General features: G+C 49.0%; 1 protein-coding gene across 2 annotated transcripts; it reads right to left on the bottom strand.

Annotated features, from left to right (window-relative positions):
• Positions 1–4323: 4323 nt before the first annotated feature.
• MOB3A (MOB kinase activator 3A) lies at positions 4324–23368 on the bottom strand. 2 transcript variants are annotated; one of them, XM_090028075.1, is made up of 4 exons: positions 23212–23368; positions 9101–9667; positions 6978–7180; positions 4324–5991 (listed from the first exon to the last, which is right to left on the bottom strand). In XM_090028075.1, the coding sequence occupies exons 2-4, from the start codon at positions 9516–9518 to the stop codon at positions 5962–5964; spliced, it is 651 nt and encodes a 216-aa protein (XP_089884201.1). In that variant the 5' UTR covers positions 9519–9667; positions 23212–23368; the 3' UTR covers positions 4324–5961. The 2 variants fall into 2 exon arrangements, with proteins under 2 accessions (XP_089884201.1, XP_089884202.1); XM_090028076.1 differs by lacking the exon at positions 23212–23368 and adding an exon at positions 15879–16029.
• Between the last annotated feature and the right edge of the window lie 335 nt (positions 23369–23703).

Here is a 23703-nt window from a genome sequence, read left to right as displayed (position 1 = left end):
GGGTGCATCTAGCAGGCAGCAGAGGAGCAAGGAGGTCTGGAGGCTGCAAGCGGGCAGTCCTCGCTTGCCTTGGCAGCCTCCTCAGCTGCTGCGTGCAGGCACGGTGCTAATCTGAACTGCAGCGCCAGGCATGCGCCATATGGGCATGTGCTAGGCACTGTACAAACATACAGCAAAAACAGCAGGTCTTACCTTGAAAGTCACTGGTTTGCTCCCGCACAGTCCTTCGCTGCCCATGGTACGGTTACAGCTAGCCCACTTCGCGCCCGACTACAGGGAAGTTTTGGAAGAGCAGAGGGGGATAAAATGAGCCATATGAGAAGTTGAAGGCAGCACAATAAAGCCACACCCCTGCCAAGTGCTGCAAAGGCCTTACCTGGCTTGATTAAAGGACCCTAGCTGGTGGCACTGTGCATCACTGTAGTTCTTGCAGCCTCTGAGACTTGACTTTTAACTAAGGGGAAGTTAGTTTGAAATGCAAGAACAGGTCAGAAGTGGCGGCTAGCTGAGAAGCACAGCGGAGTCGCACTAAGATTTGATGGTGCTTATAGCTGTGACCCAGGACTGGGCTTCCACACCAAGGACTTGCCTCAGACCACATGGCTCATTTGGGGCTGTATTTATTCTCCAAGAGTGATCAGCACCACATGCTCCACACAGAAAGATGCCAGGAGGTTCCTGGCCGAGATACAGGACCTCCACTTAATCCAGGAGGCGCACAGTCCCACCAGAGGAAACGCCCTGTTGGACCTGGTCAGGGGCCTCCAGGTTCTTGATCCCCTGGGCGACAGCGATCATCGCTTGCTGGAATTCACCATCCAGCGCAGGGTCAAGGACCTGCAGCAAGACGGTAGCCCTAGACTTTAGGAGGGCCAACTTCAACAAGCTGAGGAGACTAGTGGGGGAGGCGCTGGGGTCCTTGAGGACAGGGAACTCAGGGTCCAGGGCGAGTGGTCATTCCTTAAGGAAACGATACTCAGGGCCTAGGGGGAGTCCATCCCAACAAGAAGCAACCGGGCAAGAGTGCCCGGAAGCCCCCCTGGCTCACCAAGGGCGTCCGGCAATGCTGCTTGCCAAAAGGCAGCGTACACCCAGTGGAAGGGGGTGCTATCTCCAAAGAGGAGTATACCGCCTCTGCTCGGGCCTGTAAGGGGGCTGTCAGGAAAGCTAAGGCAGACATAGAGCTAGGACTAGCGTCCAAGATCAAGGATAATAAAAAGTCCTTTTTCAAATACATAGGGAGGATGAAGAAGGTATGCTGGGCAATCTGGTGGTTGCGCCAGAGGAGAAGGCGGACCTCTTTAACCAATTCTTCATGTCCGTTTTCTTGTGCAGGGACCAGGACTTCCCCGCTGGGATGCCAGATGGACTCGAGGTTGGGGAGGACCGGGTTAGCTTCTGGAGGGGCTGGACGTGTTCAAGTCAGCGGGTCCAGATGCTCTCCACCCCAGGGTGTTGAGGGAGCTAGCTGGGATTATCGCAGGGCCAGGTGCCAGATGACTGGAAGATAGCTAATGTGGTCCCCATCTTCAAAAAAGGGAGGAGGGAGGACCTGGGCAACTATAGGCCCATCAGTCTTACCTCTGTCCTTGGGAAGCTCTTTGAGAAGATCCTCAAGGAGCACATCTGTGATGGGCCGGCTTCAGGGATGATGCTCAAGGGCAACCAGCACGGTTTCATTAGGGGCAAGGTCTTGTCAGACCAACCTGATTGCCTTTTATGATCAGGTCACAAAGGCACTGGATGCAGGTGTTGCTGTGGACGTAGTCTTTCTAGACTTCAGCAAGGCCTTTGACACTGTCTCCCATCCCATCCTCATTAAAAACCTAGGCGACTGTGGCATTGATGCCAATACAGTCAGATGGATTGCAGATTGGCTCAAGGGTCGTACTCAGAGGGCGGTGGTGGACAGGTCATATTCGACCTGGGGGGAAGTGGGCAGCGGAGTCCCCCAGGGCTCAGTCCTGGGGCCTGCGCTGTTCAACATCTTCATCAGCGATTTGGACGACGGGGTGAAATGCAACCTGTTTAAATTCACTGATGACACCAAAATGTGGGGTGAGGTGAGCACACTAGTAGGGAGGGAAGGACTGCAGCAAGACCTGGGTAGGTTACAGGAGTGGGCTCACATAAACAAGATGTGTTTCAATACTGGCAAGTGCAGGGTGCTGCACTTAGGCAGTAGAAACCAGCAGCACACTTATAGACTGGGAAACTCCCTTTTTGAGAGCACGGAGGCAGAAAGGGATCTCGGAGTCGTTACTGACTCCAAGATGAACCTGGGCCGACAATGCGAGGTCACGGTTGGCAGGGCTAACCGGGCCTTGTCGTGCATCCACAGGTGCATCTCAGGTAGAGCCAGGGAGGTGATCCTCCCCCTCTATGCGGCACTGGTCAGGCCACAGCTGGAGCACTGCGTCCAGTTCTGTGTGCCCCACTTCAGGAGGGATGTGGACAACATTGAAAGGGTCCAGAGATGGGCCACCCGCATGATCCGGAAACTACAGGGCAGACCCTACATTGAAAGTCTGCGGGACCTGAACCTGTTCAGCCTCCACAAGAGAAGGCTGAGGGGGGACCTGGTGACAGTCTATAAACTCACTAGGGGGACCAGAAGGGTTTAGGGGAGATGCTGTTTCCCCGAGCGCCCCCTGGCATGACAAGGAAGAATGGACAAAAATTATTAGAGAGTAGATTTAGATTAGACATCCGCAGTTAGGGCGGCTAGGAGCTGGGACCAACTTCCTAGGGAAGTGGTGCTGGCTCCTACCCTGGGGATCTTTAAGAAGAGGCTTGATGCCTACCTGGCTGGACTCATCTGAGTCCAGTCTTTTTCTCCCGCCCAGGCGGGGGGTCGGGCTTGAAGATCTACAAGGTCCCTCCCGACCCGACTTCTGTGATTCTATGATTCTTCTCGGGAGAAGCTCTTTGCATGGAGGAGTTCTAGACAGCCCTGGTCACTGATGAGTTTTACAGGGTCAACACCAGCTTCTCTGCACTGGGACTTGCAGGCAGTTCGGTTCGGTGTCCGTCCAACACCAGAGAGTGCGAAGTTCATTGCTGATGCATGAGAAGGCAGCTCCCTCTAGTGACAATATATAGGCAGTAGCTGGCAGAACAGCATTCCCCAGCTGCATGACAGCATTGCACATCCTCCTCTCTCTACCCATAGCACTGTGTATTAATTTCTGCTTTTCTCTGCTGCAACACCCCAGCAAGCAGCCAATTCAGTTTTAAAGGCCTGTGGACCAGTCTTCATACGTGAGCATGAGCAGGGCAGCCTCTTTCCAACAAGCACACACAGCAGGCTATCTTAGCAGCTGGCCAAGTCCCTGTGACAATGGAAGACCTTTCTTCTTCGTGCATGTAGCAGGTGTTTCTCTGAAACCCCTCTCACTATCCTGATATCTAAGATCTGACCTCTGTGTCCAGAAACTTCACAGGGAGGGAAGAGGGTCAGGGCCTTGGCTGGATCAGTGCTCTGTGGCTGGGGAGCCGAGCCAAGACCTGAAGTTGTGGGCCTTCTCCATCGGTGAAGTCAGCAGCAAGCTGTAGTAGATGACAGATATAGTCCAAGGACCCAGAACTGCTCTCTCTCCTTTGACAGTCACATGGCCATAAAAGCCAAATTGTGCTGTCTCCAGTCATTGCTCTGGGCAGAGCTCTCAGCTGTTTCCAAAGTGAATCCCATATCAGGACATGGATTAGGATCTACCCCAAGACCTCTTCCACTGGCCTGAAACTCATTTGTGTCCCTTCCTCCAAGATCCTGCAATCCTGGCTTGCAGGAGCCTGAGCATGTTTTTGATGGATGACTACTTGTTTTTGGCTGGAACTACACAACAGATCTGGGTTGGTGAGGTGCAGTCCTCACACTCCTGGCAGGCTTATGAGGCAGCCATAGATATGAAAGTGGGCAACTGTGCTTTTCAGGACTATTAAGACATTAAGAATTATAGTCCAATTGTTGCTCCACGAGCCTTTGACTTCGGAGACCCTGTTCAGGTCCTGCGTGACATTGGTAAGGTCACTGGTTTCTCTGTTACCCACCTATGAAGTAGGAAGATGCCTTATCTCAAAGGGGTATTACAAGGATAACTACACTAAAGAACATAAGGTGCTCCAATACAACAGTAATAAGAGACCAGACCAGATCTAAGACCAGAAAGCTTTAAGCTTTTAAGAAGCTTTTGGAGATGGGCCCTGCACTCACTATGTAGTAGTCTGTTATTTCCAGATGCAAGTCATTTGCTGTGATGGTACGAGTGCTGATTTCTTAGGGAAAAAAAGAAAAAAAAGAGTCATAGCAATACAAGCAGAATCTGCAAATTCAACATAATTTATTGCTTCCATTTCAAGGAATGATAGTGGCATTTGTAAAAACGAAAGTATCCCAATTATAGTAGGAGAAATGACACACATAAGTACAAGACTCGGAACACAGGAAACCCTTAGAGGAAAGTGGCTAGTGGTAACAACTTGGTCACTGCTCAGAAAATCCCCTTCCAGTCTCCCCCTACCCCAAATCCAGTGGACACTCCTTTGTCAGCCACAACAGGCAGCTCTACAGAGTTACTCATCCAGACAGTAGCAAGACTATGCACTGGAGATGCAGTCGGTCAAGGAAGATGTACAGTAGGTGACAGGAAGAGACAAAACGGGAAATACAGAGACGGGAAACGCGACAGAGGAAGAAGAGGGAGAGTGGTATAGATCACTCACAGAAACTGGTGTCCGTAAATTTGCATGGGTCAAAAAGGGTGCAGGCGTGTAAAAACAGTGATCCCTCCACCTACCTATTCCAGCTCCCGGGAAGCAGGGGACACAACCTCCAGGGACTTGAGGCCAGACTGGGTGGCCTCAACCGACTTCATTTTATGTTGAGGTGTAGCGTCAGGGCTCCAGGAAAGATCCCAAAGCAGCCTAAGTGTAGGTGAATACTTCCAACTTCTGTCCCAGCAGCTTTTCCTGCCCTCTTTACTCTCAAAGGCCACATATATGCTTATGTAAATGGGCAGCAGCATTGAAGCTCCCTCCCTCATGCATACGGTGCCACTTGGAGCTGAAGTTATGTTACAGCCACAAGGAGAAAGACAGTTAAAAACAGATGTAGCAGGAGAGGCAGCTGCATCTATTTTCACCTGTCTCAGTGCTCAGGCACACAGTGGAGCTTACTCGCACAGCACCTATTTTCAAAGCATGTTGTGCTAAGGAAGAGGGAAACCTTAATATCTGCCTCCTCCTGAAGCAAGAACCTCAATGGTTAACAGGCATAAGCTGAATTAGACCAGACATGGCAAGTTTGGTCTAGCCATGACAAGGCAGTAAGGATTTCAGGAAGAAGGAAGTTAGGTGCAAAGACTAAAGCATGCAAAGTGGCTGAGCCTGCACATACAATGGATTGTCTAGATGAGAAAAGGCTAAAACTCGAGCATCCCGAATGCCCTACAAAACCTGTGCACAGGAGCATACTCGAACCAGGCTCCAGGTGATCCCCATACAGTTGGGGCTTCAGTATACAAAGCACATTCAGTGGAAGGCACCACAGCAATCTGGAGACCAACTCCATGTCCTGCCTCTGTTGAAAGCCAGTCCAGGCTTTCAACATTTAAAAAAAAGCACTTGAAGCAACTGAAGAAGTCTAGTGAGTACCACCGCCACAGCCTGGCAGGGGAGATGAAGTGTGAGGTGGCTGCAGCACAAACCCTTCTTCCCGCCTCAAAGTTGATTGAGAATGAGAATATTTCCATTTAGTAGCAAAGTTATAGAAATTACGGTAGAAAACTAGTTTTATCTAGACCATCTTTAAAAATATTCCTGCAATCTCCATTTTACATTGAAAACTCATTAAAAATATATTTTAACGAAATGTCTCTGGACTGCCTTGAAGAGCATCTCTGTTGCAATCATGGGCTTCTGTAGTCCTGGAAGTGACTAGGTGAGGGCAGGAAGGTCTGGATCTCAGTGGCACATCCGTGAAGTCATTTCCTTCTGTCAAGCGAAACAGGAAGCAAGTGTCACAGTACCAGTACCCAAGAGAGGGAGATTTCAGTAAGAGAGTCAAGGTTGAGGTTTCCAAGATTACATTAAGACAGGAAGCATCCAAACTGGAATGCTTGTGACAGGCAACAATGCACCATGTCATCTTTAACTCTGCTTCCACATTCCCCAACCAGTACCAGGCAGGACACCCCGGATGTCATACGACAAAAATCTCCTTTGCTTGATACAGCGCATCAATCAGCACCCACCACCCCATTCTAATAATTAGTACTTGTCAGCCTCCCAGCTCTTTCTGAAGGTTGAAAGCACTGTCCTCATTTTACACAAGGAGAAATAAAAGCGTGGGGAGAGGAGACTGACTCTGCAAGAGTCACAAAGCTAGGCAGCAACAGCTGGGGAACAGACCCCGGGCTCCTGAGCAGCGTTTGGGCTACACAGGCAAAGGCACCAGGGCAGACTGTTGGGAATTCGCATCAAGTCTGTAAGCAAGGGATGCATAGCTCCTTACGGCCAGCGCATCCAGACTGAAGAACGGCAGATACATGTAACAGTCACTGACTGATTAAGGGAGGTGGCACCCGGGGAGGCAGCAGGAGGGTGAAGGAAATGAAGTAGACACCATCCACAGACAAGCTGACAGCCCAAAGCATTAGGGGGCTGCTGGGCACAGCTCACACAACACATCAGCTCCCCTCTCCACGTATGCGATGGGTCTGCTCAGTCACACTGGGGATGTTGGGGTCTGTGACCCGTGGATGAGACCAAGGCAAAGAGGAACCCGAGATGCACCAGGGAAGGGAATGGAGCAGGTATAGTGGGAGTATCAGCTGCCCTCCTCGGGGCTCTCTCTCATTGCTTGGGCCTTGCAAACTGGCAATCAGGGGAGGGGGAGTCCACATGCCAGAGTGCCACCGAGACAAACGGCAGACTCCATCATCTTTGCATTCACAGCCACGCGTGGCCAATTCACTCACCAGTGGTTCCAACTCCTTGGTGTCTATTAGGTTGAATTCTTTCACAAAATAGTAAAAGTGCTTGTAGCAGGTGTTCACATGGGCTTCTGACCCCATCTGGGTGATCCTGTCGAAGTGGTGAATGTAAACGTGGACAAAAACCCGGAAAAGCCTGGAGAGAATCTTCTTTACTACCTGAAGGAAGTTCTTGGGGAAAGGAGTACCTGCGAGGAGACATGTGGGCATTAGAGGCTGCCGAAGCAGCACCAGAGATAAGGTACAATGCCCTCTTCCTAAAGCACCAAGAGAAGCCCAGGCCATTTTGAACTGACAGAAAGGTTTCATCCAGAATAATTTACTGACTGACCGACCGACCTCCCTCCCTCTTAGCACTGGGTCAGTGTTTCAAAAACCTCATTTCCTGCACAGTTTAAAAAAAAAAAAAATTATGTTCTCTTCTGTCACTTCTTGGCACTTTGCAATTATGGCTGTTAGTAGGAAAGACAACTGTAGCGCATGAAAAACAGAACAATGCTTGGCCATTTGGTCTTTCTAGTATTTACAATACCAGACTCCATTTTAAAACTGGACACAGATAATGGGGAAAACACAGACAGGGATTTAAAATAGTACACCTCTCTTTCTGTAGCTAAGCAGCTCTTTGTTCACAAGTGCTCTGCATGAAGTGGCACATTTCCAACCAGGCCATAGCGGTGCAGAAAAGGCTTGCAGTACAACATCCAAGAGTTTGATGTCTCTGATGCTATAAGCTTTCCCCCAACCCTGGATAAAAACAGACTGCTGGTAGGGGATGTCACCAGTCCAGCTCAGAAGAAATCCTCCCTGACAGACCCCAAGAAAAAAAAGCGAACGCTCCCAGAGCTTTGTTACGACACCAGGCATTTAAACAGCAGAAGGTTGTGAAAGATTTGTTTTTCTCCCATATTTCACAGCTGCTCTCTCTCCCGAAACACAGCCTTGCATCATGCTGACTGTCCAAGATGTGAGCTGCCTTAGAGCTCTGCCCAAGAGATCACCCAGGAGCACTGCAGAGTGCAAGAAGGCCAACTTTTTACTGAGCAAGTAGCCTCTGCTGTGCTGCCCTTTCCCCTGCCAAGGCAAGCGAGAACTAAATTGAACTAATCCAAGACACTGGCCTTTTGCATTCAAATGCAGTCATCTAGTCAGACCTGGACCAGAGCTAAAACACTACTGACAGAGTTTCAAAACAGTCCAAAATTTCAGCTGCTACAGAAGCTGGAAGAGCAGCTCTCACTGGCACAACATAAGCTTGTTTCAGATGCACACAGGCATGAAGCATTAGGCCAGTATCTTAAAGCTCATGTTCAGAGGCAAGCGTCCACATCCTGACTTCAGTGGGAACTGCAGTCTCTGGAACTGAGCCATGTGTTGAAGTGTTCACCCTTGGGTACAAAGGTCCAAGCTCAGGTGCCCAACCTGCATTTCTACTGCCCTGGCAGGGTGGAGTGGGGGTTATTGGATATATCAGTTATATTTACATCCATACAAAAAGACTCCTTTATAGGCCACAGTGGTACAGAAAAAGCCTTAGTAAGAAAAACAGTGAGAATCGGGCTTTTTAGGTTGCTTTCACGCTCTTGATTTTAACCTCTGGGAGACTGAAACTATTAGACCTTGAAATAAATCCCTTCTTGCCCCCTCCATCATCCCCCTTTCTTGAACTGCCTCAGCCAGTTATTTATAACTTCGTACCAGGTCACAGGAAATCAAAGCAGTCAGCCAAGAAGCACCGGGTGCTACAGAACGAAAGTAGTTGATGCAGACTTGGATGGCCTGCTCTAGGGAGCAAGAGCATCACTGCTTGGAGCTCCATGACCGATCCCAAAGGCTTAGGGCCCTTGGGAAAAGCATCCCCTCTCTTGTTTCACCTGAAGTCAGAAGCAAGAGCAACTCTCAGGGCAGGAACACAATGCTTGCTCCAACATGTTTCTTAGTGCAGGCCACCACACTGTGCTGCACTCCTGAATTGTGCTGCAGTAGAAGAGGCAAGCCTGGGTGATTGTGGCAAAGTAGATGGGAAGAAGGTCTATGCCACTGGCCCCAACTGCTCTTTGACTCCTTGTAGCCCCAGATTTTCCCCCTACCAACCAAACTCAACTCACCAACATTGGTGGGGAAGATGTCCTCATTGTTGATCTGCACCTCAATCCAGTCCATCAAGAGGTTCATGTACTGGGGTGCAGACAGGGCGGTGGGTTTCCGGTACTTGTGCTCATCCTGCCATCTGTACTCGTACTTGGGTCCACCAGACATGACGGGGCAGGACTGCTCTGTGCAATAGTCACTGATGGTGCCGTAGATCAGATTGATGCGGTTGAAGAAGTCCACCACGTGCACTGCTACCCAGTCGTTCTGCTCCTCACCAGATGGCAGCTGGACCGCTAGCTTCAAGTCCAGCCCCGCATTGAGAGAGGCTTGAGCTCTCTTGTGCAGCTCAAACCGCTGAGTCCCGGGCTCAAACTTGCGCTTGGGCCGAAAGGTTCTGTCCTTGTTAAACACTTGCTTTAAGGCGTTGGACATTTTTCTTCTCTTCTTTCTCTTCCAAGTCCGCAGTGATGACAGCTGGAGACACACAGCTACTGGACCGTGTCCAGTGACAGTGCTGCAAGGGCTTCTAATCTTCACCAAGATCTCTCTGAGCTCATCTGGTTCCTCAAGGACCTTCCGATCTGCAACACAAAAGAGAATTACAAACAAGTGTTAGAGGAGCAGCTGTTCTTTGGGAGCAACTTTGTTTGAGTTTATTAGTACTATGGTTCCTCAATTGTGGTCTACAGACTACCGATGGTGTGCGACACCATGCTAAGCAGCTTGCAGCTGTTCTGTCAAATCACACCAGACCCTTCCCGATTTTCAAATAAGAGTTTAAATCATGAAGGCGCACTGAAGAGGAATTGCAAGGGCCAACAGCGGTGTGTTGGTCCAAAGAGTTTGGGAGGCACTTCTTGAGTAGGAAGATTTAGAAGCCACTTTCTCTGCCTCCCCGGCCCCCCAATCCAAAATTTGAAGATCTCGAATGGATGCTATAGTACGCCTTCAAGAGATCGTTTTATAAAAGGGAAAGTCCTTAAATAGAGAGCAAGGGCAGAGTTCTCAAAGAGGTGGCTGGAGAAAAATGAACATTTCAGAGCTGGGCCTGCAGGATTCACCCACAGTGAGGGCAGGTTTGCACCTAAATTGACAAGTTTTTGTGACTGCCTTCAAAAACAGGCATCAGGGAGGATGGGCTTCTCACTCGGACACCAGGATAGCTCTTGTTTTATGAAGTCATTCAGAAACTAGTACGGCTTTTTTTGTTCCGGGATGCGATAAGAAAAAATAAAATCACCCAGCCTTCGCAAATGTCTGTCAACACGATTGTCTTTGAATGGGCTCGAAACCCAGATTCTAATAACCAGACACTGGAAGGACCTTATGGTAGGAACAGCCCCATTATGGTCAATGAGACTGCTCCAGTAGGAAGGTGCTACTCTACATGGGTATTCATATATAGCCCTGTATAGCAGGAGTCCTTATGTGAAACAGGAGTTGTGTGGTTTTGGTATTACACCACAGAAGCTGCTGACCAGACCATGGACAGGTCAGTTTAAGTCAGTCTGCAAAAGAAACATCCTTATAGTCCCATGCTGTCCTCAGACATCCAAGCACCCTCTTGGCAGCCAAATGATCGTCTGTGAGGCACTCAAGAGGCAGGGCAGGACACAGCCGGTCGCATGGCGGGAAGGTTCAGCATTTGTACACATCCTTTTCTGTCCTGTGACACACCAGAGATCCCCCGCTTCAAAGCAGGCTCTATTAATCAAGTCTGCTCGGCACATGAACTGCACAACCAGAGCTTGTGTCCTTTATGATGGAGTCTGCGTTGACAAATTTAAAGCAATTTTCCTTCTGAAACATAGCCAATTGAAAAATTGCAGGTTATGATAACCTCTGAAGGCCCAAATTTGCATAATGTATTATTGTAGCACGCTAATTAGGCAGCTAGTCAAGCGTTACGTGTTTGCATTCAGAGTTCTGGGGGAGGGAAGAAAAAGAGAAATCAAACACTGAACTGAAGGGAAGTCACAAGCTAGGCCCCCGAACCAGAGCTCGCTGAAGTGATTAAACAGCTGGTGACAGCTACAGCCTCTTCTGCAGGTGTAGAGAGAGTATTTCTTCTTTCACTTTGGTTTAATGCAGCTCAAGGACTGCTTCATCCAGAAATTATGAAATGGTTTGAGAAGTTTGAAAACAAGCTTTCCTGCTGCTTCTCTCTCCGTGCAGGACTCAAACCTAGGCATAAGAGGCAGAGATGGAAACCCTCCAAATTGTTTCTGCTCACTGCGTGCTTCAATACTCAGTACAATTTATGGTCTACAAAAGTTACAGACGCCTTTGTTTCACGTGGCAGGGAGTTTTAGACATGGTTGCTCATTTTTTAAAAGGCTGTTTTTCTGCACTAAATTGAATTCTGATTTCCATTCATGAACAGCTTGACCAAAGTCGCAATTAAAGACAGGCAGACCAAACGACTCGGTATGTAAGAAACATTGTTAGAAAATGGTGAATGACACGTTTATATTGGCCTAGAAAATTGGGGAAATATGCGCTGAATCCTCCTGATCAGCAAAGAGCACCAAGTTTAGTCTAAAAGGACTAAAAAACAACAAGTCCTGATGGTCAACAACCCCTAGAAATCAGCATTTCCTTTGGAAAAAGAAGTGAAAGACCAGATGCACACACAAAATGACAGAGCACATACACATAGCCAGGTTTCTTGCTTGCTTAAGTTAAGCAACCAATATTTATTGTCCATAATTGTAAAGCAAATCAATCCTACCAAGAATGCGTAAGGGACCTCCCCAAAATGTTGCTTAACATAAGCATTAGCCTCAGCTGCCAGAGCCAGAGGCGTTACAGGACTGCACACGGATGTGCACGGGTCCCTAGGACACACCAGGTTGCAAGAAAAATGTAAGCACATGAGATTCGGCAAGAGATTCACTGGGTATCAAGTAAACCAGGCCGTGTCCTGAGATGAAACAATGCAAAGCCACGTGACTACTCCAAACTTTGCTTTGGAGAACATGTTTTAAGAGAAGTGTCTGGAAGAACCTGGCAGTGTTTTGACTAGCTTAAGCCATAGGAAGAGAAGCAAGTTCAAGATGTGATTAATCACACAGACGAACAGATGTAAAGAGGAAGTAGCACACACTCAGCAGCGACGCCAGAAGCCAGATGCGGAGAGAGGGCAGCTCTGGTTAGCATGAGCAAGTCATAGCCTCACCACATCCTGCAGCACAACACTTCACTGCATCTGCAAAGCGGAAATGCAAGGGGCTGTGCCCATCCTTTTGCACCCACAAAGTTCTCCCGTAACGGGCTTGTAACAAAGGCCGCTCTTGCTTCAGAGTCGATGCCAGAACAAAGGGAAAGCCTCTGTGACAATGGGGAGGGCAGGTGCCGGGTCTGCAGTGACTTCCAGCAGGAAATCTGCTCCAGGGAAATACTGGCTCGCAACTGTTTCCTCACTTTGGAGTTGCAGAAACGAATACTGGAGATTTGCGCGAGCAGCACCATGCACCTGTGCAACAGCCCTATGGCTCTGGGCTCCAGGCAGGAGGAGAGAGGAGACTTCTGTTCTGCTCAATGCTGCTTTTACTTACCTTCATTTTACACTATTGCAACTCCATCAAGTCATGGTACCTATGCTGGCATGCGAATAAATCAGACACGTATGGTTAGAGGCCTGGAGAGCAGGCCATACGCTGCAAGGCTGAGACACGTGGGTCTGTTCAGCCTGGAGACGAGAAGACTCAGAGGGGACTTGGTGGCAGCTTATAAGTATACAAGGGGTGCATATCAGGGACTGGGAGAACATCTGTTCAGGGCTTCCCCAGGGGATGACTAGGACTAACACTCATAAATTGCTAAAAGACCACTTTAGATTAGACGCAAGGAAAAACTTTACAACTCGAGTGACCGGGGTCTACACTAGACTCCCCCCCAGAGATGATGCAATCACCTACTCTGGAGATGTTCAAACAACATCTGGATGCTCACCTTGCTGGGGTCCTCTGACCCCAGCAGTCTTCCTGCCCAAGCGCAGGGGGGCTGGACCTGATGATCCCGAGAGGTCGCCAACATCTATAAAGCTATGAACTCCCCCTGTGTCCAGCAGCCTTTTTCCTCACCTCCCCACTGGAAGGTTACAGACCCCGGGGGGCCAAGGGCAGCACAGACTGCAATGCAGTGGCAAAGTTGCATTCCCAAAGCCGGTCATGCTATGCTGAACACCAAGAAATGGTCCTAGGGCTTGGCGGCATGGTTTCATCAGGGTGGATCCCGATTCGCGCAGGGCTTTGGACTGGATGCGACCTCCTGAGGTCCCTTCCGACCCTACTATTTTAAGAATTAATAAAAGCCAAACCAGACATACCAAGGGGGAGTTTTTACAGTGGATAATAGTTGGGTTTATTTGCTAATTAGCTGTTAAGGTGTCTAGCATCCCCTGACGCACAGCTTCTATTACAAGCAGAGCTGCACATGTTTCAGGTTTGAGAGCATGCAAGCCCTCTGGACGTTTCAGGCTTCACCAAGCAGGAGACTGAAGGCCTTCAGCAAACCGCAGCGTGAGCAGCAAACGGGGAGCTCCTTTTCTCTCAGTACCAACCTTTGGTGGAGGGGAAGGGGAAGGGGGAAATTTTGATTTCCTGGCCCAGTCAGTTCTTGGTTTCTCTGCTGAGGCTGCCAACAGCACTAAGTTATCAGTGATGAAACAAAGGGATAATGTCCAAGAGCGGACTGATGACAATGATTTTTGGCCAAATCCGTTTGAGCTGGTTTACAGAACTTGACTGAAGGGCAAGGTCTGAGGTTTGATTTATATATGTTGGTGAAAACTGAAGCCATATATATATATATATATATATATATATATATATATATATTTATATGCATAAAATACAATGGCAAGGACTGCCCTGTGTGTTCAGCTTGGAAAAAAGCAAGCCAGCAAAGCCAATAAGCATTTACATAGGTAGATCCTAGACTGGTGTGGATCAATATAGCTCCTCTAATGCCCTGCCTGTTCACACTGCCCGAGGATGTGCCAATAAGGCCAGCACAGGAGCAGGGGGAACAGTACTCAAGCACACTGCATTATATTAGCAATGCCGTTTTCCTTCTGCAGCTTCCTCTTTCTATTTTTATGACTGGCAAGACTATATGACAAACTGGCTCCTTTGCCCAGCCCCTGTAAAGCTGCCACCAGTCCAAAGACACTAGGAACATGGAAATCTTAGCTGAAATTCCCAACAGATGCACTGTGTTTAACGATGGGCTTGATGCGCACCTCGGTTAAAAGAAATACTTGGCCCTAGGAAAACCATGTTAGAGAGAGACACAGACTTTCAAAACAGCATGTAACATTGCTTAAAGATGATGTAAGGGTTATCAAACTCCCCCCCCCCCCACACACACAATCACCCATCCACTGAACAAGCAGCAATAAATCATCCTGTACGCAGAACAGAAAGGAAAGATTAAGTGGAGTTACAATTTGATGTGTCATTTGTCCAAATACAATTTGCCAAAATCATGAAGAGCAGAACATGGCCAGCACCACTGTCTTCCAAAATGGCCTGGCGAGCCACCAAGCTGGTACCTGCTTAGACAGCCCAGCAGCAAACCAAAGCTCTCAAATTCATTCTCTGGAGGAACGGCACCGTCTCCAGTCAGGGGCACGAGATGGCGAGTTCAGTATGCTGAACTCAGAAAAACGAGCGGTGAATGATGGGAGAAAATGAAGCTCCCAGGTGAGCAATTATTAATTGGAAAAGGAGAGCTAGGGTTTAAGAAAAAGAAAAAAAAAAAGGACTCTGTGCCAGACAGATGCAGAAAGCTACTTGCTAGGCGTCGAGGCCAGATTCTGCTCTTGTTTAAGCTGAAGAAGGTGCCGCGCTGCCTTGTTTTGAATGAGGCTGTTCGCACCGGGTGTGTCTGCACGAGAGGCTTACTGAGCAGTAGCCCAATAACACTGCGCAGTAGCGTGCCAGTCCAAAACCGTGAGCATATGCTACTGTGTAGTGTTATTAGGCTACTACACAGTAAGCGTCACAAAAACAACCTCTGCGCCAGCGCTACTGTGCTGTAAGCGCATTTAGTTAGTACTAAACTAAATGTGCATAAAGGAGCAACTTGCACAAGACTCACAGACCCACAGGAACAGACTTGCGGCCTCCTAGTTCTCCTGTGCAAAACGAAGTTTATTTTCTACCTAAGGATTTTTACCATCTTGGATTTGACTGACAAATAGGGGGGGAGGGGTCCAAAAGTTTGCAAAGAAAGATTTTTTTTGCGATTTCTTAGTTGGTCTAATAAAAGGCATTATCTCTGAACCAAGAGTTTTGCATTTTTTTTTCGGACCAACACGGCCACCAAATACATCCCAGTAACTACTGCGCCTTAAGTAACGTGTAGACGTGCCCACTGAGTGCAGGCTGGCCGGCTGCTACCCAGCTTGGAGAAGTCAGCAAGCAGCAGCAGCAGCCACTGCCATAGTCTGAATACTTCTCAAACTTGCCGACCATCACCTTCACATGTCAATAGCAAAGGTTCAGCGATCACACCCTGGAAAGCACCTCCGCCCCCTTCCAAAATAGGGGTGGTATCCTTGGTAGGCGCCTGCCCCCATCAGCTCAGGAAGCCAGCTCCCCCGGCATGCTTAAGGACTCCACCGCCTACACAGGACCTTCTGCCCAGAGCAGACTGTTTCCTTCAGTTCCTGAACACCATCCAGAGCAACATACAGTGCCGTCTTCCCCCCCTCGCACCGTCCCCACGCAGGATTAACATTTCAGAGATTTAGCAAGCACCTGAAGAAACGCACCAAGCTCCTACCTGCATCGTGGGGCTCCTCGGTGACTTGCTGGACAGTCTTATGCCAGTGTTTAAGGGCCAAAATGAAAGCTTCCCTTTTTGTTTCATGCAGTATCTACCGCGTAAGTTCAGACTGTGGGAGGCAGATAGTGGCTGCAGGCGTGCCCGCCCCCTCCCTTCCTTTCCAAGTGACCCAACAGCTCAGGCAGCTCACATCCTGTTGCCTTACTCACGTAGGAGCCCTTCAAGTATATCTCCCAGTGAGTAACAGATTTACAGTAAGGTTGTTGGTCAAAATATTTTCCTTTAGGGAAAACTACTCCACTGGACAAGCATTTTAGATTTAACACGTATACAAAACTCAGCCAAAAGTTACAATCCCTGCACAGCAGTTCATAATTGTGGTGATTTAGCCATCCGTACATGCTCAGGCCGGGCTTGTACAGCACTTGCAGAGAGAAAGGAAAGTACTTTTTCACCCAGGCCAGTGAATCGGCAGATATACATGCAAAAAAGTCCAGGAAATTTCAAACCATTTGCAGTATGAAGGAGCGTGGGAGGACGGGAAGGATTTCAGGTTAGATCATCATGGGGTAGGGGAGATTTTCAGGTTAGGACGAACAAGTTTTAGAAGGTCTCTGCCAATTCTAACAAGGAAGAGGCAGGGATGCTGGAGGTCCTGTCTGAACATGTGAAAGGTATAAATCAGAGGGCTCATAACTGCATATATCCAAAAACATCTTATCATATCTATTGAAGGACTGCACAACTGGCCAAAGAGTCTGAAGCTGGTCATTCAAAGTCAAGAAACACCCACTCACCCCCGGCAGAAATAACTTACCCCATCGCCATTTTTTGGCAACATTTAATCAGGCTACAGCGTGCACGAGGATGGACCGTAGCTTCATCTGGCATGCTGACCACAGCACAAGCCGACTCATTCCTCCACTACACAACTACGCTAAACGCAGTAGACCCACAGCAACTCTTCCGCAGGGTTTAAAAGCAACGCTATGCAAATATAGCAATGAACCTGGCCGTAAGGAAGCGACCAAAAACAACATTCAGTACAGAATACAGACACAGTAATGGAGGCATCAGAGCCAAAAAAAAGGGTTTAGAAAAGCAGAAATCTGACCATTCATAATTTTTGTTAAATGATAACTCCACCCAGGTTACTTTCCTGTCTGGCAGGAATTCACTTACTTCTAACGGGAAATATGGCAGTATTTTCCTACAAACTTGTTGCAACTCCTCTAAACTCTGTCCGTTTGGAGTAGATTTTCCAAGGCGCAGATGTTTCCATCTATCTTTGTTTAATTCTTGGTAAACAGTTTTATGGCATTTCAAAAATTTGAAAAAAATAAAAGTAAAAAAGAGGAAAGCCTTATTATATTTCCAGTAGCCTGTAAGACTTGCACAACATAAATCAATCCACTGGCTGTCTCAGACAGTGACAGCCATCACTATACGGTGTGTGAACACTTTGCTCATGCACTGAGGGGAGCCAAGGTATTCACTGCTGGCCTAGTACCACCCCAAAAATCACTGCTCCCGTTCTCCTCCGCAACCAGAGCATCTGCTCAGAGGGGCAAAATGGCATTTGAAGATCATGAGGAACCATAGCAAGCTTTGGGAAAGAGAGACAACATTATAGAGAACATAGCAGAATTTAGCCCTGTGATCCCGCTGGGGTCTGCGTGGGTGCACCGGCTGGTAACGCAGCAAATAAAACACAGGGACAAATACGGCTTTACTCACCGCTGCAATTTCCTGTCTTTCTTTCTATGAGACACCAATAGCAAATATAATAGAGCTACACCGGAGATCTGTGACCCTGCTCAGCCCCAATGCTCAATCAAACAAAGAGCCTCTTCATGATCAGTCCAGAGTGTCCCCCTCTCCCCTCCAGATCCAAGCAATGACTCTTTGGACAGTCCAAGAGGGAAACCATGAAAACCCCATGCTTGTCCTGGGGTTTCCGAGGAACAGGGTCTCCTAGAATCAGTACAGTCCTTTGAACCACAAGAATGAAGAACTGATCCAACTGCATGTAAGAGAGGAGAAGTAACACCACGATCTTACGTGCACTTTAAATTTCCCTTTCCTCATGAAAGGCGACTGCATTGAAACGAACTGTAAAACCGATTTAGTTTTGCTAATAGCAAAAAATGCCTGACAAAAAAAAAAAAAAAATCAAGCCAGGGTGGGGCTAGGAGGGACTTAAATGACATAACCTGGGGCAGAACTTGCCACGCACTGCAGCAAAGGGCAACAGCTCCAGCAACCCCATGTCCCAAGATTAAGGGCTGCGATACTCCATTCATGCTGGATCTGTGGATGCATTGCACAGACAGCAGGAACCCCAAGAAGTAGTAAGAGTTGTTTAAAGGATGCTCTCACGCGCTGCTGGGATGTCTAGAGAGCTCATGGGACTGTAAACATACCATAGCCACTCCAAGCCAGGCTCTTGAGTTTGGATCAAGACCGAGTGACAAGCGGTTGTGGAGCATTCTTGCATGGTGGAGGGGGAGAGCTTAGCTCAAATGTTAAGCATTAACATAACTTTCCCTTCAAAACCAAAAAAAAGAAAAAAGAAAATGGTGATTGCTATACTTGTGATTGTTACTTAAGACCATGTACAAAGAGGATTTTTAATCAACCAATATTCGCATCCACTGGTTGGTTAGACGCATGTACATTCTGGAAAGCTGAATTAACTCCTGCTGTGCATTAGTGACTGGGTCATGGCTACGTGGGAAGGCAGAGCTAAGCTGTGGCTAGCTTTGCAGATGCAAAATTAAGCTGGCAGACTGGCTCATGACACTGGAAGATGGACAGATGCGCTATGAGAACACGTGTTTCTAGGGCAAGAAACAGCAGGTGGTGGCCTCCAGCACTCTGAACATGTGTGTCCCTTCATGGTACAAATGATCCACCTTTCTGAAACCTGTGAGCAAACAGGGTTTTTACTCTCCTTTAACCTGGCTCTGTCCCTCATTGAAGGATGCAAGAGGCAAAATGCCCAATTAAAATGATATACATATGCCTTGCAGCTGATTTCAGAAGACATGGGTCACTGTACTGTTCTCAATAGCCACAGGTAATATGATTTTAGGGAAACAGCATAGTTTTATCAACTCTGAACTCTTTTTCCGAGTAGCAGTTAGGTTGGATCACTTCTCCAGCATAATGGGCATCTTTACACATGCTGGGGGGAGGAACATTTTAATTAGCACCTTGGGAGCCACTCAATTTAAAAACACCCAGAGCGTCCCATATATTCAGCATCCCACATTTCAAAATGGCAGTGGGGGCGCTTTGACTAAAGCTTGTTTGATGAGCTTTAGTCAGTCAAAGTGCCCCCACTGCCATTTAGACCCCGAATACCTGGTGCAGAGGCTGCTGGAATGCATTAATTAGACTCGATTAATTGAGTTTGTGCCCTGCATTCCTATTAGCATGTTGGGGCAGGTATTGGGCATCTATACAGGTGCCCGATGTTTTCATTTTAAGCTCCTCTAATCCAGTGGTTCTCAACCTTTTTTGCACCAGGACCCACTTGTAAACATCTAGAGCCAGTCCCGACCCAGTGCCCCCAGGCCCCAGTATGTGGGGCAGGGGGTGGGTGTATGGAGGGACCCCAAGCAGCCCCTCGGAGGCTGGGACTCTGCCAGACTGCAAGGGGAAAGCCACCGTTTCCCGTTTTTCCCCCTTTAAAAGAGAATTCATCTTTTAAGTTTGTTCATCACCCTTTCATATATTCTTGTGACCCACTTTGGGTTAAGAAACACTGGTCTAGTCAATACGGTGCTTTAGCCAGTCAATACACAGGCTCATATATTGCTCAGACTGGAACTAGTCTCCTTACACACACCAGGCTCTGAAAGAGACCGGCAGCAAGGTCCACCCCTTTACATCACAGGGACAATCCTTCCTCTCCTTGGTTCATAGCGCTTTGCATGATATTGTGCGTTTCTCCCCAGAAGAAATCGCTGTCACCTGCTCTTCTCCTTCCCCTTTATAATCACCGCATAAATGCATGAGATCAGTGCTGTATCTTTAGACAGAGTTTTACAGAAGTACCGCCAGGCCTAGAACAATTTCTGCAGCGATTACTATCTGACTTCCTACCAAACAATTCAATCTGAAGAGTCCAAAAGCAGCAGCACCAATGGGAAACTGCAATTGGGACAGGAAAAATGAAGATGGCTTGCAGTGCACTCCTTGTCTTCTGAGAGCATTTGGGCCTTGTGCCATCCCTGCTTTAATGTTCTGGTTTCCCCGCATCCTAGGAAGGCAACATACCCATCCAAATACAGCCACGGTACAAGTGGCACATGCTCCGAATCCACTCCCTATATCAAGAGCTGGAAGCTGCAATGGAGCATCACCAGCCAGGGAGGCTACCAGCACAGGATGTATTTGGAGCACCACCTTCGTGCACATTTACAGACCCATTTATGTTGCCAGAGTGGGGTGAAGGCACCTTATGGCTTGTATACATAAAGAAAATTTGCACCAATGTACTATGTAATTAATGACATCACTGAAAAACCCCCACGTGGGCTCTCTGCAACAATGCAAGGTAGGACGCCTGCTGGTATCACTTGGCTCATAATTGCCCAGTTTGTGGCACGCGTGCCACAAGGGGCACAGCCAGCCTGTGTGTGGTATGCAGGAGATCGGGGAAGGGGGCTGGGAACACAGCAACAGATAGGGCAGAGAGCAGTAGATCAGGCAGGGAGCATAGGGCATGAAGCTGAAAGCAGAGCAGCAGTGGAAGGGGCTGGAGCGGCACTAGGGGAGGGTTTATCTTGTGAAACAACGGTGGCATAAAGCCTGGTCCTTATCAACTCAGCTGAATACCCGTCTGCCCGCCCTGTTTTGTAACGCATGCAGCTCATCCGTATGAAGACCTTTTACCACTCTAACTAACTGGATGTTGTTTTTTGCACGGACAACTTAGGAGAAGCGCAAGTCAAGCACATTTCTACAAAGCTACTGTTCAAAGCGCGCACGTACAGTCTCCACAGCGTCTGCTCTTTTCCAGCGGATCCAACAAACAGCGACCTCTCCTGCCCCCAGGGCATCTCAGATACGCAACAAGGAAGCAAACAGCAATTTTATCCAGGGCCCCTTGTCATTTCAGCAGCAGCAGGGTGGTGTTTTTAGCACAGCAGCAGCTCTGGAGGGAGGTTCAGACACACTCGCAACAGAAGTCTCACCTAATTGCCTCCAAGGGCCATAGAGAACTGAAGGCAAACACCCAGCCAAAGGTGCGCTTTACTGAAAGCGTTAGCTGCATCTCGCCCATTTTTAAAGATAATCTCCTAAACCTCCAGCAAAACTGGTTATGGGCCCCCTAATTCAGGAGTCTGAACTTCAAGCACTGGGCTTGCTGGGGTCAGTGCAGAGAGGTTACAAGGGCTTGCTTTCAGCCCCGACCAGGGGAACTCTTTTCATAGTTTTTAGGGGCTGGAAGGGACCTTACAGATCCCCTGCACATGGGCAGGGAAGACCGCTGGGATCAGATGACCCCAACAAGACAGGTGTCAGGATGCTTTTTAAAGATTGCCCCTTTGTTTACTTGTTGCCCTAGAGATCTCTGGCCCAATTATAGAAAAGAAAAGAAAAAAAAAAGCATTAGCTACAAAATAGCATGAATTGTCAATACAGCTCAAACTTCTTAAAGTGGGCTGAACATGCTTTCTGTGCAGAAACTCCCCGCTTTTCTGATCAACCAGACACTGGGGGTATTCTCCGGGCTGGGACAGGAGGAAGCTGAGCCAGGGAGCCAAGCAGAGCCCAGAAAATGCCGTGCTGCTCGACAGCCCGAGCCACTCCGGGGAACCTGGCAGCTAACCACTACGTGGAGTCTGCTTTAAACCTCCACCCAGAGAAGAAGTAGACGGGTTAAGCTGGAAGTGAACTAGTTTAGTGCTCAAATGCAACTGCACAGCTTCTAGCACGTCGCTTTGTGCGCTGGCCCCCCATCCCGATGCACGTGCCAGACGACGGTGCAATAACTTCCTGCTCAGCACGCCTGGATCTCGACTTAGCTCTTCGGCCCGAGCCAAGAAATCACCAGCTGAAGAGGAAGCCCTCCCCACCCCGGCACACAGGAGGCCGATCCCGAGCCAATCTGGCAGGAATGCAGAGAAGTCACTTTATTTTAAAATGTTAAAAGCGCGTGACCGTCCAAAGCCAAGTCTGATGATTGATTCACTTTCTGTTTTATTCATCTAAGATATGGAATTTACACTGTTCTGAGAAACTGGCTCATAAATACACGCAGAGACTTGGGAGAAAGCCCAAACCTTTGACCAGGAAGAAAGCAAGAGACTATCGCTTGGGCCCAATAAAAATAGATGGCTTGGGGAATTTTATCTCCTAGTAAAAATCCCCTCTGCTCCGAAACTTGGCAGCGAAGGAAAATTACAGCCTGGAGAGTAGCTTTTCTTTCTTTCTTTTTACATAAAGAAATCCTAAAGCACGGGCTATTAAGAGAGGAGGTTTCCTTCTTGATTACTGCACGGGGGGGGAGTTGTCCCACACTTCAACGGAGGATCCAAGACCCCTCGACACACCTGGAAAGGATCTTCTACCGAGGTAGCCAACGCTCGCCTAGACGTAAATCCTGAGCTTGAAAGCAAGCGCGGCTCCTGCTGACCAGCACCGTCTCTGCCAAAGGGGGAGGCGGGAGCTGGGGAGAAGGAATAACCCCAAGTCGCAGGTAGACAGCCTCAAACAACCCGGTGGCCACGAGACCCGGCAAGCTCAGCAGTCAAGCAGATGCGCTCGTCTTCGCCACGGAGGAAACGCGGGCTCTTCCGTCTCGTTTCTCGGTCGCGACTAACTGAATACGAATGCGCAGACACCCCCAAAACACTCGCCCAACACACTTACCCTATGGCAGACGCCGCCCTCGTGCAAACCAGCCCCGCGGTAAACGCCAGCCCTTCCTCTCCCCCTCCGTTTCTCCCGATGGAAAAGCAATGGAGCCCGGTGCCCAGAACTCGCGACGCCCCAGCTCCCAATTCCTGCTGGAAACCTCCAGGTTCCTCTCCCGACCCGCGCCCTGCCGCGGACGCCACGCAGTGTCCGTGGCACCGCGCGCTCCGGCCTGCCCCAAGCCAGTGCGAGGGGGTCCAAGGCACCAGCCCGCCACATGTCCCCACACGGCACTGGGAAACCAGCCACGACCAAGCCCCCCATCTGCTGCTCCGTCGCCAGGCCCTGCACACGTTACTTACACGGTGCAAGCACCGTAAGGGCTGAAGCGCCATAAACGCAGAGCGTACACATGTGCGGCGCGACTCCCCCCTCCCCCTCACGCCCGCCCTGCCCTGACCTGCTGGCGGGGATAGTCCCGGCGCTGGCGGAAGAGGCCCGGCCCGGCCCGCGCCGCCGTGATGCGCCCCGCAACTTTTGCGTGTGTCGCCCCCAGCTCCGCGCGCACCGCAACACTCCGCCTCCGCCGCGCCGGGCCGGCCCTACTTCTTCTTAAAGGGGCCGCGCTGCCGCCCGCAGGCTCCTCCCGCGGGGCGGCGGCGATCTCGCGTGTTACGTTGTAACAATACACTTTTTAACGCCAGCCCAGAACTTCCCCTATCTTTTGCCATCTCCCCCGCTGGATGCAGGGGGGAATTTTGCGAATCAAGAATCGTGTTGGGCTTTTTTGGTTGCAAAAAGCTACTTGGTTTAATAAAAGAGATCCCCTCTGCCACCGGTTCGGACGGCTTTGGCCCACTGATAATAGTAAACCTGCACATTAGATCTGATTTTGCCGTCATCGAGTCATGTCTGCATTTACTACCAGATTTCTCTTAGTAATAGCATATCT

The sequence above is a fragment of the Crocodylus siamensis genome, chromosome 14 (assembly GCF_052110815.1).
Source record: "Crocodylus siamensis isolate JL-2025a chromosome 14, ASM5211081v1, whole genome shotgun sequence".
NCBI lineage: Eukaryota > Metazoa > Chordata > Crocodylia > Crocodylidae > Crocodylus > Crocodylus siamensis.
This window is presented reverse-complemented; position numbering and strand designations above follow the sequence as displayed.

Coding starts and splice junctions, on each gene's coding strand:
- MOB3A (XM_090028075.1), bottom strand. CDS start 9,518: ATGTCCAACGCCTTAAAGCAAGTGTTTAACAAGGACAGAACCTTTCGG. Junction 7,181..9,100: donor CATCTTCCCCACCAATGTTG/GTGAGTTGAGTT, acceptor GTCTCCTCGCAG/GTACTCCTTTCCCCAAGAAC. Junction 5,992..6,977: donor CCAAGGAGTTGGAACCACTG/GTGAGTGAATTG, acceptor TTCGCTTGACAG/AAGGAAATGACTTCACGGAT.